We start from the raw sequence: 20,651 nt of genomic DNA on the forward strand, positions 1-20,651 counted from the left end.
ACTGTGGACTGTTGAGTTTCTTTTCGTTTATTGCCTGGCATATAGCAATTTTAACGATATCATGTCTTTCTATTGAACGTTGTATGGCAGTCTGTAAAACTTACTGGTTTCAAACAAGTGGATTTGGTACTCTTTCAAGATCTGTTAAAATATGCGTATTTATGTGGATTTTATGTTTGTCAGTGAATTTTGTACAAATATTATTGCTTTCGAACGAGTGTCCGTCATTTTTCGTTGGCCTGATATGATAGAGGTATCTCGAATCGTGCAACTACGTGTCGTTTTAATTTAAATTACATGAAAGAAAGTACAATTTTGTGGATGCTTCAATTTGTTGGCACTTTACTTTCAAATGTACTTATTGTAATGTTGTGTTTTCTTATCGTTATCTTTATTCTTTAAGAAAGTTACATAATAACGTGACAAATCCATGCAAAACCGACCCACGCTCTAAATCTGAAAGGAAAATATTTACGATTTTTGTAACAGTTATAATTTATGTCTTCTGCATGACACCGTTGCATTTGTTCGTTATTTTATCCTTTCTAGATATTATGGGAACGGATTTAAATTGGTTGTTGACTATTGGTCGTTTTATAACATATTTTAATTCTTCTGTAAATCCTTTGATATATAATATGGTAAATGAAACTTTTAGACCAGCATTTGTTGACGTAACCTATAACAGAATTCGGAGGAACATAGCTCCACTTATGTTTGTGGAACAAGTCTTCTCGGATAAGGACTATGAACCGTAGGTCCAGTATACACTTTCAAAAAACGCATTTCATCATTCGAGACGAGTAGAAGTATACCCCGGTGAACTTGTCCCTTTTTCAGGAAGATTACCACCTATCTAACAGGACAGTTATTCATGTATTAATACTTAATGACATAACTTCCTGGTGACCGGAGACTAGAAAAATACTGTGGACAGTTTTTGTGACATTATCTATATTTTCGGAATGAAGCCCACAATGATGATTATTTTTCGATTTGAAACATATTTAAATACATCTGTAAATCCTTTGATATATAATGTAGGATAGACGTTTAATTAAAGAATTTTTTGTTATAATCCAGTGGTTACAGTTACTAAATTGTGCTGTTTTCCCAACAAGCTGGTTTATTTCGATTCTTTCAACATAAGTTTTAATTAAAGTGTGTCAACATTTTGAATTATTCATAAATGTTCCTATTATTAGAAGAAGAAGATTATTTGATGTATATTTAGTAAATTATTGCACTAATCAGTAGTGTCAAGGACGCATGTTGTGTTTAGTTATTTTAGGCCTATTAGAAGTTTTACAAGAGAAAATGTCAGTTCAACGTTTCCATCTGTGCCATAATTCCGTACTAATACCCCTTTTACACCGCCTAGCTTACGACAAACACGTGTCGTATCCGGATAAATTTCTATTTCACACCTGATTCATTAACCCGGGAATGACACGGGTTTCGTGTGTTTACACTGCAAAATACCAACCCGTGTAAATGTTCTAGATTAATCGAAATATCGCCCTGTCGCGCAAGTACACGGGTTCTTTCCGGGTTCACTTGACGCTGAGTACATTCCTCATCACTCACTCTGGTGGTTACGCGACCCTGGTAACTTTTTACGTCGTTTACACCGTTCTACATTTCCGCATTTCTGCGTCACGGGTACGAATCTGGTTACACAATTCCGGATCCGCATTTTTGCTGGCGGTGTAAAAAGAGTATAAGACTTCTTTGAATCCTCTTCATTTTGGAATAACGTTTTTCCAAAATTTTCAACTGAGATCCCGATTCTTTTAAAATCAATTATAGCACAACAAATGAGAGTACAATGTGGTGATTTGTTGCATTGTTTCATTGATTGATTGATCATCCATTATATTAAACCTTTTCAACATTTAATCGTATAATTAGAGTATCATTTCTGATAAAATGAAATAAATATGGAAAATTAAAAACGGTACTAAATATTCTATTCAACATAACGGTAGACCTAATGAAGAATAATATGCCTACGATTAAGCCTATTTATTGTTGAACGAGTAATTTAGTTGATGCAATTTTTTTCTACATGCACAATTGTTTAAAATAATGATTTGTTAGAAAATATAAAAGTAATGACGACGCTGAGTTAACCAGATGAAGTTGTTATATACGTTTTAAACACACCATTTTACTCAGTATTTTGATAAATGAACTAAATTCAGAATGAATCTGTGTTTCATTCATGGAGTAAAGTTACTCCATGATTTTATCGCACCATCTAGTACTTTGTAAGCACTCATCTAATCAATTTATCAACTTCTCTGTGTAATTTATTTCTTTCGAAACGATCATTTTAATTGTGAAATTTTGGGAAATTGAGCTAATTCCGACAAACTACACGATTGAAGAAATAGATGAGAATAACTCAAATTGTGAACTGTCAAGTTACTTTACTACTGTTGCATGGCATGTAGCATTGTGTACGATTTTCTGGCTTTCTATTGAACGTTATATTGCAGTTTGCAAACCTTATTGGTTTCAAAAAAGTAGATTTGGTACTCTCTCAAGATCTGTTAAAATATGCGCATTTATATGGATATTTTGTTTCTTGGTGAATTTTGTACAAATATTCATTTCTTTCGAACGAGTGTCTGTCATTCTTCCTTGGCCTGATATGAATATATAGATGTGTCTCAAATCGTGCAACTACGTGTCGTTTTAATTTAAATTACAACAAATAAAGTAAAATTTTGTGGATGCTTCAATTTGTTATAACTATACTTTTAAACGTACTTATTGTAATTTGTAACACGTTCTAAATCGGAGCGGAAGATTATTAGGACAGTTTTTGTGACATTAACAATTTATGTTTTATGCATTATACCATTAGATATGTTCGTAATATTATTCTTTTTTTATATTATTGGAACGGATATAAATTGGCTTGACTATTTGTCGTTTTGAAACATATTTTAATTCTTCTGTAAATCCTTTGATATTATAGGCTAATGTAGTAAACAAAACATTTAGACAGGCATTTGTTGACGTACAGATTTCGGAAGAACATAGCTAAACGTACCGTTAGTACATAAAAAAATTTAAACAATTATTAGTAAAATAAAACGCTATTATCATTACATTAAAACAACATGAATTATGTCACAACAGCATAAGTTTGTCACAAACATTTAAAATATCATACAAAATAATGAATGTTTGAATATTGAGTTTGAATTGTTATAACAATTGAAACGTTGAATATTTCACGAGACGGAGTCAGTTAGACATAAATATAATAATCAATATTTCAATGAAATTTAGGTTTAATATATAAAATGTACTAGGTTGTCATTTTAATGTTTGTAATACGATAATGTAGTTTTTATCTTTTCTCAATTCTATGTTTGGGGTTTTTTTTTGCAGTGAATAAAAACTAAAAGTCGAAATATATCATTTTCTATAGCAGAATCTACAGAAAATATATAAGAATATATTATATGAATTGTATTATGCCTCTGTTAATAATAATATAAAAATAAAAAAAAAAAGTTAAAGTAATTGTTGAAGTAATTTATATCAGCTGCTTTTATGGTTTTTTCGAGAGCTTTTACAACTTTCGTAAATCCCTGATTGACACCGAGGTAAGTGTTTAAGGTGATGTCGTGAATAATGTTGCCGCATAGTACCATAAGCATAATAAATTAATTACACAGATGATGTTGTTCGGTGTAACAACGAAACATGTTTGCAAGACAATTTCATTAAACTCAAGTTTATCTTAATTGTATTATGCTGTCGGAAGTTCGGCAACATTCACGTCTTCCCCTTAAACACTTATTAAAGAAGCTGATAAGTTGTTGATAACTAACTCGTCAAAATGACTAGTTCAAATCTAGTTAATTTAGAATTTTCATCGTCACGTTTAATCTAATAATCTGTAAGAGGTTTGTATAGTTCTGAACGAAGATGATGAATGGTTCATAATGTTGTTATGAAGAGTGAGTAGATTACCTGATACTGTTTGTTCATATTAGTAATTCATTAAGTAATCAATTTCCAAGGACACAATTCGTAATTATTATGTGTTACAAAAAAGAATATCTTCAGGAGCAAAATAGCACGTCCATTAAACATAATTTTCAGGTAAAGTCAAAATATGAAACTCAATTTGATTCTTCGTTGATGGATGGCAATTTTGTTTCTAAGAAATGGTTTTATTTGTAAATAAATTAGTAAAGTTAATGTGGCTTTTTCTTCAAAAAGTAAGTAAGGTATGGTTGAGAATGTCTTGATGTTTTGTTTGTAGTGCTATCAATCATCTTCGTACTCTGTAACTTTTAGAATAACATGGTGTACAGCAACACTTTATTAGTATTTATTCGCCACGCAAAGATTTAAACAATCGTAAATTGAGAACATTTCATGTTCAGTTCTCCTTCAGCTGTAATTGTTCCTACGAGTTCACATCCTTGAACGTAGTTATTATCACGTTCATAATTACTGACTCAAATTTCAACTTTATACAATAATATATTATATAGTTTTAAAACATTTTGTTGCTATGCAATTTTTAAATTTTGAAAAAGTGAATAAAAAGTATGTAACATTAAAATGTTATATAATTTGTATTCACTTTTTGCAAACATTGGATCGAAAAAAAAACATATTTACCCTAACAAACTGTAAATTACAGAAAAAAAGGAATCACATTGTCTACCAGCCAATTGGTTTTTGGTTGAATTTAACCGTTTATTTTGTCGTTTTATAAGTGAAAACTTTTTTTAGGGTATTTTTCGGGGTTCTTTTTTCTACGAAAGCGATTAACTTTATTAAAGCTGAAAAATAAACTATTCAAAGTCTGATGTTATTAATCTTCATTTTTCATGTTTTTGGGGAACAATACAACTTTAAGATTATTGACTGATGTTCATATTGTTTACGCTATCATGCTGGAAGTAAGTAAATGTTCTGTTTGGACTTGTACTTGCCACAATGTCGCATGCGAGGCACAAAGTAAAGTAACCAATAACAAGCGACGGTTAGGCCACGTCATAGTGATAAGATTTTTGCAAGAAGTTTGTTTTGGTTTTTTTTTTGTGTGTGTTTTTTGTCTCTAGCAACTTGATTTAATTAATTGGAACTGGGAAGAAATGTGTGCTGAGTTAAATTGGAGTGGAGTGAAGTGGACTTACCGTATCGTTTATCATACCACTATCGTCGTTATTTGTAGGCATAAACAGTAAAACCATCTATTACTATTATAATCATTGTTACTAGTCATGTAGTTACATTTATACGATTATTTTTAATTACTAAACAGAAGAAAAAATGTCATTTCCATGTAACAATGCATCCTATGATGTATCTGAATACGGGTGTTCAACATTTAACACGACTGACTATGATTCCTGCATAGATATGTTCCTTCTTAGTGACTGGGAGAGGATTTTACGTTACAATATAATTCCTGTTATGGTCGCCTTTGGAATTGTCGGAAACATTATGACATTCATCGTTATAGTGAGTAAATTACACAAACCAGTTTACGTGGTATCTAGCCAATTTTGCAATATCTGATACAATGTCTTTAATGTTGGCACCTCTATGGGACGTTGAGTTTTTTACAATACCATGTTCAATTGATAATATATATATATATGACGACAATTATCACTGTGGACTGTTGAGTTTCTTTTCTTCTATTGCCTGGCATATAGCAATTTTAACGATATCATGTCTTTCTATTGAACGTTGTATGGCAGTCTGTAAACCTTACTGGTTTCAAACAAGTGGATTTGGTACTCTTTCAAGATCTGTTAAAATATGCGTATTTATGTGGATTTTATGTTTGTCAGTGAATTTTGTACAAATATTCATTGCTTTCGAACGAGTGTCCGTCATTTTTTGTTGGCCTGATAGAATAGAGGTATCTCGAATCGTGCAACTACGTGTCGTTTTAATTTAAATTACATGAAAGAAAGTACAATTTTGTGGATGCTTCAATTTGTTGGCACTTTACTTTCAAATGTACTTATTGTAATGTTGTGTTTTCTTATCGTTTATTCTTTAAGAACGTTACATAATAACGTGACAAATCCATGCAAAACCGACCCACGCTCTAAATCTGAAAGGAAAATATTTACGATTTTTGTAACAGTTACAATTTATGTCTTCTGCATGACACCGTTGCATTTGTTCGTTATTTTATCCTTTCTTGATATTATGGGAACGGATTTAAATTGGTTGTTGACTATTTGTCGTTTTGGAACATATTTTAATTCTTCTGTAAATCCTTTGATATATAATGTGGTAAATGAAACTTTCAGATCAGCATTTGTTGACGTACGCGTAACCTATAACAGAATTCGGAGGAACATAGCCGAACGTACTGGCAGGACATAAAGCTGTTTTTATTGCAACGTGTGAACAATTCGTACACAAATAATACTTTGTTCAGACAGCTTTACATCTGAGGTAAAGTTACGTCAGACATGAAATTATGCACGCTCTTATGAGCGTCCACATGAAGCTTAAGTCAATGTGGATTTTACTTGTGAGCTTTGAGGTAATTGCGCCTTCACAACGCTAGTTTACTAGCGTGTATCATATTCCTTGCGTACGCTGTTTGTAGTAAGGTTGACTTAACTTAGCATAATAATGAAAGATCGTCTTAACGAGCACTCCGGAGCTTACAACAAACTGCTACATCATAACTGACTTTCGACTCGTCTAACGTCTCTAATAAAATTAACAAACAATTTAAATAAAGCCTAAACAATCAAAATACATTTTAAAGTTAAAGGAGTGATGCGCAACTATGAAGGGAAAAAAAGCAACAGACGATACCGTACATTTTAATTGATTATTTATATTTCAGTATAAATTAAAGAGATACAGTAAATTATGTAATTAAGTTTAATAACAGCGATGTAATGTTATATAAAATAAATGTTTATTATTTAATTAATCCACCCTGAAGCAACCTTCCAACGGTAGAGAGAGAAGTTATGCCATTCATAAAGCCAGATCTCCGATTTTGGTCACGGAGTTTATAAATACTTGGTTTTAGTCACTTCTATTTTAATCGCCGTAGGAATAGTAACGAATTATCTACAACAAATTACCGCCTTAACCAACCCCCTTGCTCCGCCTTTGTTTCTCTTTTTGATTTAGATGACTATCATAACGTTTTATTATAATTACGTACATTATCTAATGCCAGTTATCCTGACTTACAAGCTCAAGTACTTTTGATAACAAACTCTTACAGTCCGGTTTCGACGTCATTTTGTGGTAAGTGGACTGCACTATATGTGTTCGTCATTTTTTATTCTTTACTTTTTAAATTTAGTAATCTATAGTTCTGAACGAAGATGATGAATTATTAATGTATGTTGCATATTGATTGTAAGAGTCAGGAGATTACCTGATATTGTTTTTGTTTTCTTATATTTAGTAATTTTCAAGGACGCTGTTCAAAATTTAAACAAGTTTAATTACAAAAAGAATATTTTCAAGTGCATACTGTCACGTCCAGTCAACAACACTTTCGACTATGATTTGCCATTAAATATTGCCCCTAAAGCTCTGTCTACACTATCAAATTTTATGTGACTAAAATGAATTTCTAGAATACATGGGTAAAATCCAAGCCATTGCTGATATTCGGTATCTTTAACTGATGGTTCTTCATCCTTGTTGGCACATTATTGAATAGAAACAGCATTATAAGCCAAAAAACGTTGTTGACAAGGACACCAAACAGTTAAAATTTGATTGTAGATGAAGATGCTAACGTTTAAGGCCAAAAACTGCAGTATGATATTATTTATTTCATGTGTCATTTCAATTTAGGATGGGAAACTGTTTAAATAGCATGAACCATAGACAATGGCCTCATTACAATAATTTTTTTTAATTATCCTTTACCAATGTACCAATATAAAAGAGATTGAAGTTCTGAAAGATGATGTGCTAGCTGTGTACCATTATTATGAGTACGTTTGCGAAATACTTTAATACTATATATATAAAATAATTTATATCAGTATGATCATAATCTTTTTTCATGAGATTTTGTAAATGAGGAAACTTAATGATCAATTTCAAACAGGAAAATGTCAAGAAAGTTTCATGCGGTTTTACAGTTTTCCTTATAAGAGAATTAATGATTATGATGTCATAACTATCTTATGATGTCATAGGTACGTCATACAGTATGGTAGTTTAAATAAACGCCAACACTATTCTTTATGTCCGATTTTGGTAAACTTTGGATATGATGTTCATTTCGACTGGATAATGTTAGGAAACTTGTTTTCCTGCAGATTCTACATTTCTTTAGCGTAAGATAATGTCACTTAAGCAGTTATAACATAATATACGACGTCATAGGTACGGTACGTCATATGGTTTTTTTTTAATATCACATTTATGCACTTAGGTGGTCTAAAACCAACCTTCCCGATGTCCGATTTTGGTAAACTTTGGACATGATGTTCATTTTTATCATATCAACCCGAAAAAGAAATTATGTTGCAATTGGTTTTGGGTTCAACCATACTTTACTGGACTATAAAGTCTTCAAACTTGGTGGGTAGATGCAACTCTGTCGGTATAAGAAAAACGAGCTAAAACTTTTGAAAGGGTGGATCACAAGGTCACACAATTCATATGACTGAGTTTATGTTCTATTATTTTTTCTACTTGTCTGCTTATAAACCAATTTACCTTCCATTCACAACAATATTAAGAATACAGAAAGGATATGGGAAAGAGAAGAAGTGCTATGTGGAGTCCAAAAAAATAGAGGAGAGAGTAATGGGAAACTATCAACTACAGGAGAAGAAGGTATTGTGTAATCATCTATAATTTTACTTATAGTATATAGTGGTGCCTAAATTATAGTGATGTACAAGGAATAAAAGAAATTGTGAGTTTGAATTTTAATATACTGCTGCACTTGAATCTATATATAAACAAAAAATATTTCTTACAAAAAACGCCGATCGAGATTTTAAAATTAATCATTGTTCTTTCTTCAGATATATTTATGATTAATTGTTAAAAACGATGTCCTTTAATCGCAAAAATACATACAAATCAAAGATAGTCCGTTAATTATGAATTACATTCCCATTTTTTCACTAGTTAATTGTATACTATAAATACACAATTTGTAATAATTAATTATGGAAAATATGTTGTTGTTCCCATGGAAACGTGTAACAAAATAAAAAAGTGTTGATTAATCGCAAAAATACACAAAATCTAACATAGTTATTTAATTAAAAATCACATCATGCCCATTTTTCACCAGTTAATTGTATAATATAAATACACAAATTTCAATCAAATTGTTTATTAAAAATATGTTTTTGTAACCATAGAAATAGGTAATAAATAAATTATTATTTATAAATTATTTGCACGATGAATTTTCTTTTTCAAACTGTCGACCTTACATCATGTGTTCATTGAAGATTTTTATTCTGTTATTTTTCTTTCATATTCTTCCATGAATGTAGAGAAAATACATGTTGATAAATAGGCCTAATAATTTAATTAATTAAAATAAATTCACTTTTAAAAATAATCTGTATTAATTTTAAAAAATAATTGTTAACTGAAGAAAATGCAAACATAGATTTGTATAGCAGTAAAACAGTTTTTGAATAAATCAATTAAAACTAAAAACCTACAAAATATGATTCCTTTCATACTTTTTAAAAAAACATAATCCTCAATTAATAACCACAGAATGTCCCTTGAAAATAAGTGGACCTGTCCATAATGTATTTGAAAACTTTCATGGTACGGACGATTCCATTTACCATAATAGGGATGTTGAGCATTTCAAACTAATTTTTTTTTTAAACAAACAAAATAATAAAGCACCTATTTATTAATATTATTAATTCGGAACGTTATGAATAGCAAATATATTAATCATAATTATAATCAATGTTGGTTAAAATTTAATATATATTAAGCCAAAATTCTACTGAGAGTCTTCTGCAGGCAGTCCTAAGTTAGCCTCAGCCTGAGCTGAAACAATGGAACAAAAATAATGGACTAGGTATATGGCTTGATTGAGAATCGAAAAACATGTGCCTACTATTTTCTTTTTCCGTTCATCAATTCTCAACTAATCATTTTAATATTTCAACAATAGATACTTCAAACATTATATTTTCATAGTATTTTTGTCTTTGATTTAAAATATTGCATTAACCTACCGAAAAAATGAAGACAAATTTTGAATGTTCACCAATTCTGTTCTAGACATCGTAATGCTTTGCCCTTGCATTTCACTTCGGAAATCAATCTAATTGTCAATCACCTCAGGTTGTCACGGAAACTCCAATCAAAAAGCATCATACTTTTAGATGATCTCCAAAAATAAACTGCAAACCAATCAAAGGGCAAGAATCCAAAATCGTTCAACCGTGAGACGACATAGACTCTTTTCCCTGACGTTTTTTGGGTTCAGAAGCTGGAATCTATAAATTATAGTCGAGTTTCCAAAGTCGCATTTCTGTCGGCCTTAGAACTATAATAGCTACCGCGATGAAACGTCTTCTGAATATTCTGTCCTCTATGGGACATAGCGGACTAGAGCCGCGGCGCGATTATGATTAATTCTGACATAGGCGAGCACCATGCAAAAACTTCGGTATAAATCTCTGGATATTTTGGATACCTACCTTATCTATCTCAGATGTACCGCGAAACGTACATTAGTTTTCAGTACTACGCTATTGTTCCACATTTCTATCTTAGGAAGATATTATAAAGAGTTTTTTAACAAAATTTATGATTTCAACAGTAGATTTTCTACTCAATTTCAATTCTTCGTGGTCCAAGTAATTTCCGGGTTCACAATGAGTTCACCTTGCAACAACCAAGTTTCAACTATTTTCTTTCTTTTATACACAAAAAAAGGCACTTTCCATCAATCAATACAGCGTCCCTTTGGAAGTCGGAAGAAAAAAACGGATAGTAGGACTGGAGCTTAAGTTGGCCATAGTGGCTATAGCCATTTCAGTTTTTTGCTTATTTTAGGAACGGACCGCGCGTGTGAAGGTACAGTAATTAAAAAATAAAATTACATAGGGAGATTTGATGATAAGACATTTTGTTTAAAATCGAGTGAAATCCCGATAGCCGAGTTTTATTGAGTAAGCTGGCAGGAATAATTGTAGGCTATCTGTGTTTCGTTAGGACCGAGATGTCTACCCATGTTGCAAGCCGTAATGTCTTCTTTCTTGGGCCGAAACGGGCCCACTTTCTCACGGAAGTTAGTTTCAAAGATGTTTAAATTAAATAATGGATTAATTATTAGGATGGTATTTATTTGAATAAACGCCTCTCCAATAAAACATCACTTTGAATATTAATCCCCCCTCCCAACCCAACTATCTAATAAACGTCCATCCACATTTATAATAACACAATTATACTATTTGTAGTAGAATTCATCTGACTGATATCTACAATTTACCAAGCATTTGTTATTCTTTTTTACCACTTTTCATATCTATTAGAGGATTTCATTTGATTATAAATGTTACCATATTATTAAAACTAAAGAATTTAACATATCTCTCGAATAAGCACCACCCTCAAATGAACTCCGCCTTCCCACCTCCACCCTATAAAGCCCTATTTGTTTGTTTGTTTTATCTTTATACTGGGTGACCTCTTCAGTCAAAGACTGATCTCCCAGAGGGCCCAGTTGGTGATCAGTGGCTGTGATGTACTACTACACCGGGGTAACCACCTACTCGTCTCGAAAGATGTACTAGGTTCTTTAAAGTGCACACAAGCAAGTTGTGTACACTGGACCTACGGTTTATAGTCCTTATCCGAGAAGACTCGTTCTACCACCAGAACCATGGAGTGAGTGAGCCTCGAACCCCTGCCGATGTTATGGCTACATGATTACGGTTCCACTGTCTTAACCGCTCGGCCACTCACTCACTCACCCTACCAAACAATAAACACTATACTTTAAAATGTTATTAATCATCTAAGACACTGTGAAACAGAGTAGTTTAGTTTTACGAATGTCAAGCATTTTCAGTAGGCCTAACCGACAGAAAACAAAAACATTAAAACATTATCATTCCGAGAACCATCGTCTACACGTACTTCCTAGAGGGGGAGCGAGCGAAGCGAGCTCACCTTCTAGTGAATAGAATTTTGTTTACCAAGAATTTTATTTTATTTTTTATTTTTATTATATTTCATTCAATCGAAACCAACAGCGACGATTACCGCCACTAACAGGTTTGATACAAACAAAGCCAGGACTGTTTAAAGCACCTTGATTGGTCCTAACATTGATCAAGGGCTTCTCTCGTCCAGTGCCCACCTTGACCAGGAGGTCTGAGGCAGATACTAGATGCAGGGGCTGCCATAAGAGTCAGCAGTGCTGATTTCAAATGCCTAACGGGACCCCAGCTCCGTATACAGCACCCGTTATTCCCAGATGGTCTCCCATCCAAGCTCTAACCAGGCCCAACGTCGCTTAACTTCGGTAATCTGACGAGAACCGGTGTTTCAACGTGGTAAAGCCGAATATTGGAAATCAATTGTAATTGTATGCTGAAATTGGAAAAAGTGAACATTTTATGCCTGTTTACTTGTTGAATTGATATAATAATAGTAATCGTCTTTTCATCCATTATTTATTTTTATAATCTCTTTATTTGAAGAAAACATTTTTAGGTATCTCATAATATGTCAAAGTATTTTTTGAAAGAACAGCATGCAATCCAAGAAACTCATTTATTCATTTGACCGTACATAGTAAGGTCGTTTTTTAAAATCTGATTTGTATACACATTTTTTAGCAACATTGTATTTATACTCGGAATTTTATAAATCAAATCAGTTGTAGTTTCTTATTTATGATTTTGTTTAAAATCTCATTTTACACATTAAAATAAGTAAACTTACAGATGATTTTATATCCTATTATAAAAGTCATAAATGCCAAAATAGGTAGTCCTAGATTTGTTTGTTTTTTTTTCACTTTTTTTTAAAGATGTTATGCCAAAACAGATGTAGGCTACGGCGTAGTTAATAGTGTCTTAACTTTTTTACATTAAAAAAAGTTATAATTGTACCAAAATAAATGACATAAAAATCATGTCTGAATACAAACAAATATTTGTATCTTTTAAAACAAAGTCACTCTTGTTACAGTTCATAATATAAATGTGTAATCCAGCATAATAAAAAAGGAAAACATTGAAACTACTTTTACTATTACGGTACTAAAAAGGTCAATCATATACTCACACTGTATATTGAAATAAAATAATGGATTACATACATTCATTGGCAAGAACAAGCCACCTTAAGCATACTGCACTTTGTTAGTTCTTTGGAAGACTTAATTACTGTTTATTTTTCATTTGTTTTCTATCATTATTTAATAAACTTTCTATAATTTTCTCAAATTTCACACATGATTGTCATAAATCATCGAACAAATCAATTTTGGTTCAGAAGGTTATATTTCAACCGAACTGATTTTTATATTTTAAATGAATTACATCAAGTGGGGTGATTTTGTTGGATTGGAAAGCCACTTCTTCAATTTAATTCTGGAAATCGAATAAACAAATAATAATAGCATTGCATGAGGTGGGAACTTTAACCTCTCTAAGGTAAATTTCGTTTGAGGTTATGTAACTGTTAACTAATGATACAAATAGTTGTTAGGAATACAATTTTATCCATTTGGCTATTCATCAAAACCAACTCTGTTGCTGTCTATTAATTGTATGCTTTTCAACGCTTTTATTTTGTAATTGTTTTTCCTTTCCGGTGGAATTTCCAGAAGAATATTTTTGTTGATTATGACTAGAAATATCTGATATTGGAGAAGCTAATGGGGTTCCTGGAATTAACACTAATTCATGTTCTTCTATATCATTTGTGTACCTTGAAGCAGGACGTACAACATCCTTTGTTTTTTTAAAGTTTGTATTGGCTAACATCTTTTTTACACGTTCAGAGTCGGCCTCTGCGGTTTGTTCACTTTCAATGTGTAACTGTGTTAAGATATTCTCTGATCTACCAACATGTATTGAAGGTAAAATTGAACCACTTTCAAGAGATTTCTCTGGATTGTTGGATCTACCTTTGACTAATTTATTTGAATTCGGTCGTATCGTATCTTTATGTTTAAATTCATTCAACTCAATAGTTTCGTTATAACCAAGTTCAGTTTGGACTAGGTCATTAGTGACTGGTCGCGTGAAAGTGTATCGATTGATTGGAACGTGGCTTGATTGAGTTGCAATCGTGATTGTTTCATCTAATGCCATTACTTGAGGAATGAAAGACTTTGATGGCCCAATACGTGTCCTCTCTTGTTTTGCTCTTCTCAACCTTGTTTTTGCTACCTTTATTTCACCTTTTTTAGTTTTGCTTTGGTTTTCAGGCAAATCAATAACAACATCTTGCGGAGTGTCCTGAACTTGTTCGATATTGCTTTTAGTCCAACTTTTTTCTTTTGTTTTTCTTTCTTTCAAAATAGTTTTGTTTGTTTTTTTCTGAAACATAAAAGAATTTGGTGCATTATCTCTTATGTCCACAACATACCCTGGTTTATGAGAGCCAAATTTTGAATTGTTTGATTTTGTTTTCAGTTCCTCTCCTCCTGTTCGAAAGTTATCGTCTTCCTCTTCCATATCTACAATAGTAATATTTGGAGAACTATGACTGCCAGGAAGCACCTTAACATGCAATAGTTCATCTCCAGTAGAATGTGGCAGATTTATTTCCTGCATCTCAATTGTTGTAAACTCAGGATTACTCTTGCTAAGAAAAGTAGTCTTTGGTCCAGTATCCATAGTACGAATTTCTTCCAGTATTTCAGAAATATTTTCTGTAGGTTCTGGAATGTTCACAACAATTGAAGGAATACTGTCCGTGGAATGGCACCTCACAGCTTTTAAATCATTATCACTTGTTGCTCTTCTAGTGTCTGTTTCCACTAGCAGACTTTGCTTAGATTTAGTTCTCATGTTAGGATTACTAGTAGTAAGATTCCTATACATGCCTTCTGGACAAACGAGCAAGTCTTTAGGATCATAAGCATGAACATTATCTGGCATACAGATATTGATACAAGGATGCAATGGAAATTTCTCTTTTATAAGTTTCTTCACTGCTTCTTTTAAAGTGATTTGAATACTTGCAATAACAAAACTACGTCCATATTTTTGCTTTGCACACACATCAAGGTGTACAACTCTATTTTCCACAATTTCCTTTGTTATATTCTGGTATTCAAGTGCTTTTGAAAACTTAAATGTACATGGTAAAAATGTTGCTTTGAAGCTTTCTTTGTGACCTTTTCTTTTTAATGTTAGCAGAGTTTGGTTCCACATTTTATCTCCTAAAAGATGTTCTTCTGTTCGACGTTTGCTATCACCTTTCTTATCTGGAAGTAGCTGACTTCGTATACAAATACGATTAACAGTTGATGCTTCCACTAAAATAGAAAAACATACATTGTATCTTTTAATTTATTCAACACTGTTTCATTCAGTACAATTAAAACCGAAATACATTTAGTGAAACATGTACAGTTGAACCTGCCTGTGTGGACACCTCACATAACAGGCATTCTTAAAAGTCCATTTCTTTTCCTTTCTTTTTTTTAATCTGTACAATCAGTACCTCTCGTATTAGTTGAAACCAATATTCTACATAATTTAAGCAGTGGAGTACTCTGTTACAGGCACAAGAACAACTCTAATATTATTTAAATATTTAATTATCAATTCACTGGATTTGACATAGGTTTTTACCTGGTGGCAACAGTAAGTCTTGCAACATCCAAACACGAATTTTAAACATCTTGCTTTTAGAGTTATACTCAAATGATAACTGAAGATGACCAGATGCTTTTAAAAAAAAGTGTTAAACATTAAGATGTAATCTCTTTGAAAATATGTATGCAAGATTTGGGCATACTGTATCTGAACATTAATTCATGAATTCAGAATGAGTGTTGCTCCACCATAACACTCACGATTTACAGCATCAATCAATTAAATTTAAATATAAAATGAAAGCCCATAGTTGTCTGCATACAAATCATAAGATTCCGAGTTTTATGGCTACTTACTAAAGGGCCTACTTTCTTTTCTTCACTGAATTCTCTTATTATTGTTATTATTATTGACATAATATACTGTACTAATATTAAAGACCCCTTCCCTACAATTTGTGACGTTTTGTAAAAATAATACATAAATATTACTTTAAAAACATTAAACCAGGTCATTCCTTGTCTTAAATAATACGTTTTATGGTAAATTATGATAAAAAGTGAGAAACAATGCACTACCTAAGTAGCTCGCGGCGAATGACCTCTCATGGACGGTCTTTAGGCCTAGCCTAGCTAGGCTTAGTTTTGTAGGCCTAGCTGGAAAACATCGGTAACGTACGATCATCGTACGCTAGCTATATACCTAGCCTGACGTTGTATAGTTGCTGCATTAATTGTCTTTCTATTTTTGCCAGACTCCGTTGATACAAATTGGGGAAAACCCGGTATTTTAGCTGAAAAGTTAGGAGTCTTCCATTTGTTTTCGCTTCACGATCGATCGAAAAGTGGGTGAATTACAGAAGAAAAACAAAAATATCAATCCGCGCGCAATACATTTTGAGATTTATAGCGGGCCGCTATAATCCTTAGAATCGGCTTATTTTTCACATTTTTAACCGTTTAAAGACGAAACAAGTTATCACAACAGGACCATATACTGTAGTATTATTGTTACGTTAAATATAGTTTGTGATCTTAAATTAGATCTAAAAAACGTAGGAAAGGGGTCTTTAAATAAGAGAACTAATATTTAAGTGAGTTGGCATAATTATTTGCCGTTATATTATTTTTAAACAATTGCATACATACAATGAATTAGTGAGTTTTCCTCTGGTAATTCTTTCTCCCATGCCTTTGGAAGTTTCTTGACAGATTCATCATTTTTTTCAGGAATATTTTCTTCAACATTTTGTTTGTTTTCAGCAGTTGCAAATCTTGTTTTGATATTACTTTCTGCAAGATCTTTGATACCTGAAAAATTAGTGATAAACATTTTTTATATTTACATATAAATTTAATTTTTCTTTCTCAAATTTATGTTTGTGTGATTAAAGTTCCAGAAGACAATTTTGTTTTCCACTTACGCCAGTTATCTAACAGGTCATAACATTTTCCAACAGCAACGTCTAGGCTGGTATGACCATTGTTATCTTGTAGATCATATAGGCCACCATGATCAAGTAAGGCTTGTAAACATTCAACGTTACCTTCTTTAGCTGCATAGTGCACTGCGGTAGAACCGAGAAGTTTGTCTTTTGCATTTGCGTTTCCTGCGGAGAAAGGTATCTTTTGTTTGTATTAAACTAAATTAAATGACTGTAGTACAATGTAGTTGAAAAGAAGTTTGTCTTTTTAAAATAAAAATTAAGACAAAGCAGGGAATTGTGTACTGTGTTGCGATCATGGTAGATGTTGTACTATGGCTAAGTTAATTAAGGAAACTTTAATTACATATTTTATTAGCTTTATAACAATTTATTATGATTGAACGGTATGCTATTTGCTAAAACACTCCTAAAAGTAGTACTATCATTATAACATTGAGAGAAATCATGTAATTTAATTCAACATAATTTCAATTGCCATATTTTGAGATACAGTATTATAATCATTATTATGTTTTTATCAAACTGCCTCTCAAGGTTCTGTCTTAAAATGTCTGTTGTATGTAGGCTTAGACCTACTGCTGTGTTAGCACACACAAAAGTTGCCTCTGTACCTTTGTTCTGTAATAGTATTTGTAAAATTTCTAAATCTCCATTGCATGCAGCCTCTTGAACTGGAGTCCATTGTAAGAAACCAATTGCATTTGGATCAAAGCCATCTGCAAGAGCCTCAATGACAACATTTGTATCCCCATAGCGAACAGCCTCATGCAGCTTGCTATCTTCCATCTCCTCCTCCATTTTGCAGTTACTGTTTTCATTTTACAGTGAATTCAAATTGAAAACCTGTAATTGGAAATAAAACTTATTAAAGACCATAAAGAAAGATGATGTACATAAAAATAGGATAAAAATCATAATTGTTTCATTTAAATCTTTAAAAAATGTTAAATATGAAAAGAGCTAGCCTAGGTCTATGCCTTTTTGAATAAATTATTAAAACAAACACACCACTAAACATTTAATGTACACATGATGGACAAATATTTGTACTATTTCGCCAAATGAATTAATGAAATCAATTATTATTTTTAGTAATAAATAGTAGGCCTATACGAAAGTGTATTTCTACCAAGTGAACAAGAAATTAATAACAATAATAAGAAGATACTGTAATTATCTCGTAATGGCTTCTAGGCTAGGCCTGACAACTGAAGTAGTAAGGCCTAGTAAGTAGTAGTAGTAGGCCTAGTAGGCCTTTAGCTAGCCTAGTGTAATTTATTTAACTGACAACAAATTCTGACAGAAATGTAACAACTGGATGATTAATTTGTTTAACATTAAAAATAACGGCCTCCCTCACCTGAAATTTAGTCAGAGTTGAAGCAATTAACAAACAAAGCTAGGCCTACAGTAGCTAGGCCTAAGCCCTACTACATTATATACATTTAGGCCTAGCCTAGGCCTCATATAGCCTCTAGTATCCTAAGAGGGCCTCCTAGGTAGGAGGCCTAGAGGCCTAGCCTAGCAGCAGTAGCCATGTCCTTCTTCCTAACCTCGCGGCCTAGCTAGTAACTACACGGCGAAATATAATTTTAAATTACGTTTATCTTACGTTTCACACATTCAACTAAGTTATGCTTCATGGCTAACTTAATCTACGGGGCCTAGGCCAATATTGGGCCCCATTTAAATGAGTAATCACACATCATAGAGAAAACTCTGTTTTATCGCGCATGACATTCGCATGTATTGTTTTGATTATGACGATCTTGTTACCAGGTTATACTGAGCATGCGTAGGCTAGCTCAGGCAGGTGGTATATGTTATGCGCGATTTGAACGATTTGCGCAATTTGAAATTGCGCAAAAAAAATCCTTGCGCAATTTGAATTGAAACATGTGTTTCAAATTGCGCAAGCAACGTATTAAATTGCGCAAGTAATCTGCAAATTGCGCAAGGTTTTTCGATAGATTGTGAAATCATGCACACCCATATTTTTATAGTAATTTCTAAGAATGATTCAAAATTAAAGATAAATATCGCATTTCCTTATTTTAGTAGTGCAAATATTGTTATAAGTTAGCATACCGTCGAAGAACCGACGAAGGAAAACGAAGCGGTGGTGTTCCACCAGGCGGGCGCGGCGCGGGCGGCCGGCTATACTACTCTAGCCTAGCTAGGGTCTGGACTACTGATACTGACTAGGTTACATGGCCTAGCTTAAACTAATATTAAAAACTTAAAAAGTGAGTATTAAACATTATCTTCATTGAAATGGTCTTATTTATATAATAAAAATAATACTAAATTTTAAACTCCTCTGCCTAGGCCTAGCCTAGCCATGTATGGGAAAATTTACAGTTCGTTTTCAAATTGCGCAAAGGTGTCATATTGCGCAAGAACTATCTTGCGCAATTTACAAATTGTGCAGCGCAATTTAAAATTGCGCAAAGATTTTCTTGCGCAATTTGAAATTGCGCAAGTTGATTGCGCAATTTGAAATTGCGCAAAAAAATCCTTGCGCAATTTAAAATTGCGCAAGAATTCTTTGCGCAATTTCAAATTGCGCAAGGATTTTTTTGCGCAATTTCAAATTGCGCAAATCGTTCAAATCGCGCATAACATATATATCTCTGGAACGTTAAAAACACAGCGGGTGTTCGTTTATTTTTTAGGGTGTAATATAATAGAGACACGTTTCGCGCTCGCGAGGTCACCGTCAGTTTGACCTTTTAGTGGGTATACAATATGGTAAACAAACACAGTGAGAGGTATGTTAAAGCATGGGAGAACTGAGAGATGATCATCTTAAAAAGCAATCGTCAAAACGGATTACGGTCGAAGCGGCCGCCAACCAAAGCGGCCGCTAGTTCAATAACGGTAATTTGTATGGAACGCCGTGTGCGCTTTGATTGTCGTTGTTTTGTCATTTTTGATTGTCATTGTTTCGATCGTCAGGTTTTCTTTTCCTCGGACGTAAATAACAACTTACATTATTAATATTATGTAATATATTCTCTTTTTTGACAGATTGAATGTGATACCTTCTTTTAAACGAAATGGCGAATCGATGATTACTTACTTTAACTGTTCTAAATGATATACAGTTAACAGTATATGTTTAATAAAGTCATTAAAAAACATTGTGGTGTTTTTATTGTATAATATATAATATGCCAATTATTAAGAATAATATATATATTTTTTCAATAAAATATATCAAATCAAAATATATATATTTGTTATTGTATATTAATATATTAGTAAAGTAACTACTGTAAGTAGTACGTGTTCGCAAACATAATTTAATTACAATAACATGATGACATCAATTTATTTATTTAATATCCTAAATTGTTTTATACCTTCAGATATATAAATATTGATCAATTTAAAATTAGTTTTAAATACTAAAATAAGACGCA

The 20,651-nt window shown here is 32.4% G+C and overlaps 1 protein-coding gene and 1 pseudogene across 1 annotated transcript; both read right to left on the bottom strand.

The window, feature by feature from the left end:
- Positions 1-12,450: 12,450 nt before the first annotated feature.
- Positions 12,451-12,568, bottom strand: LOC140045636 (5S ribosomal RNA; annotated as a pseudogene).
- A 70-nt stretch (positions 12,569-12,638) lies between these two features.
- On the bottom strand, positions 12,639-18,946 carry LOC140044916 (uncharacterized). The gene is made up of 6 exons (XM_072089613.1): positions 18,839-18,946; positions 17,838-18,069; positions 17,203-17,388; positions 16,928-17,089; positions 15,816-15,911; positions 12,639-15,496 (listed from the first exon to the last, which is right to left on the bottom strand). The coding sequence occupies exons 2-6, from the start codon at positions 18,022-18,024 to the stop codon at positions 13,746-13,748; spliced, it is 2,382 nt and encodes a 793-aa protein (XP_071945714.1). The 5' UTR covers positions 18,025-18,069; positions 18,839-18,946; the 3' UTR covers positions 12,639-13,745.
- Between the last annotated feature and the right edge of the window lie 1,705 nt (positions 18,947-20,651).

The sequence above is a fragment of the Antedon mediterranea genome, chromosome 3 (genome assembly GCF_964355755.1).
Source record: "Antedon mediterranea chromosome 3, ecAntMedi1.1, whole genome shotgun sequence".
In the NCBI taxonomy this organism is placed as follows: Eukaryota; Metazoa; Echinodermata; class Crinoidea; order Comatulida; family Antedonidae; genus Antedon; species Antedon mediterranea.

Bases quoted from the DNA above. Each gene is read 5' to 3' on its own strand.
- LOC140044916 (XM_072089613.1), bottom strand. From the start codon at position 18,024: ATGGAGGAGGAGATGGAAGATAGCAAGCTGCATGAGGCTGTTCGCTAT. The intron at 17,389-17,837 runs GTACAGAGGCAA...CTTTCTCCGCAG, and splicing joins AATACTATTACAGAACAAAG to GAAACGCAAATGCAAAAGAC. The intron at 15,497-15,815 runs GTAAAAACCTAT...TTTCTATTTTAG, and splicing joins AGACTTACTGTTGCCACCAG to TGGAAGCATCAACTGTTAAT.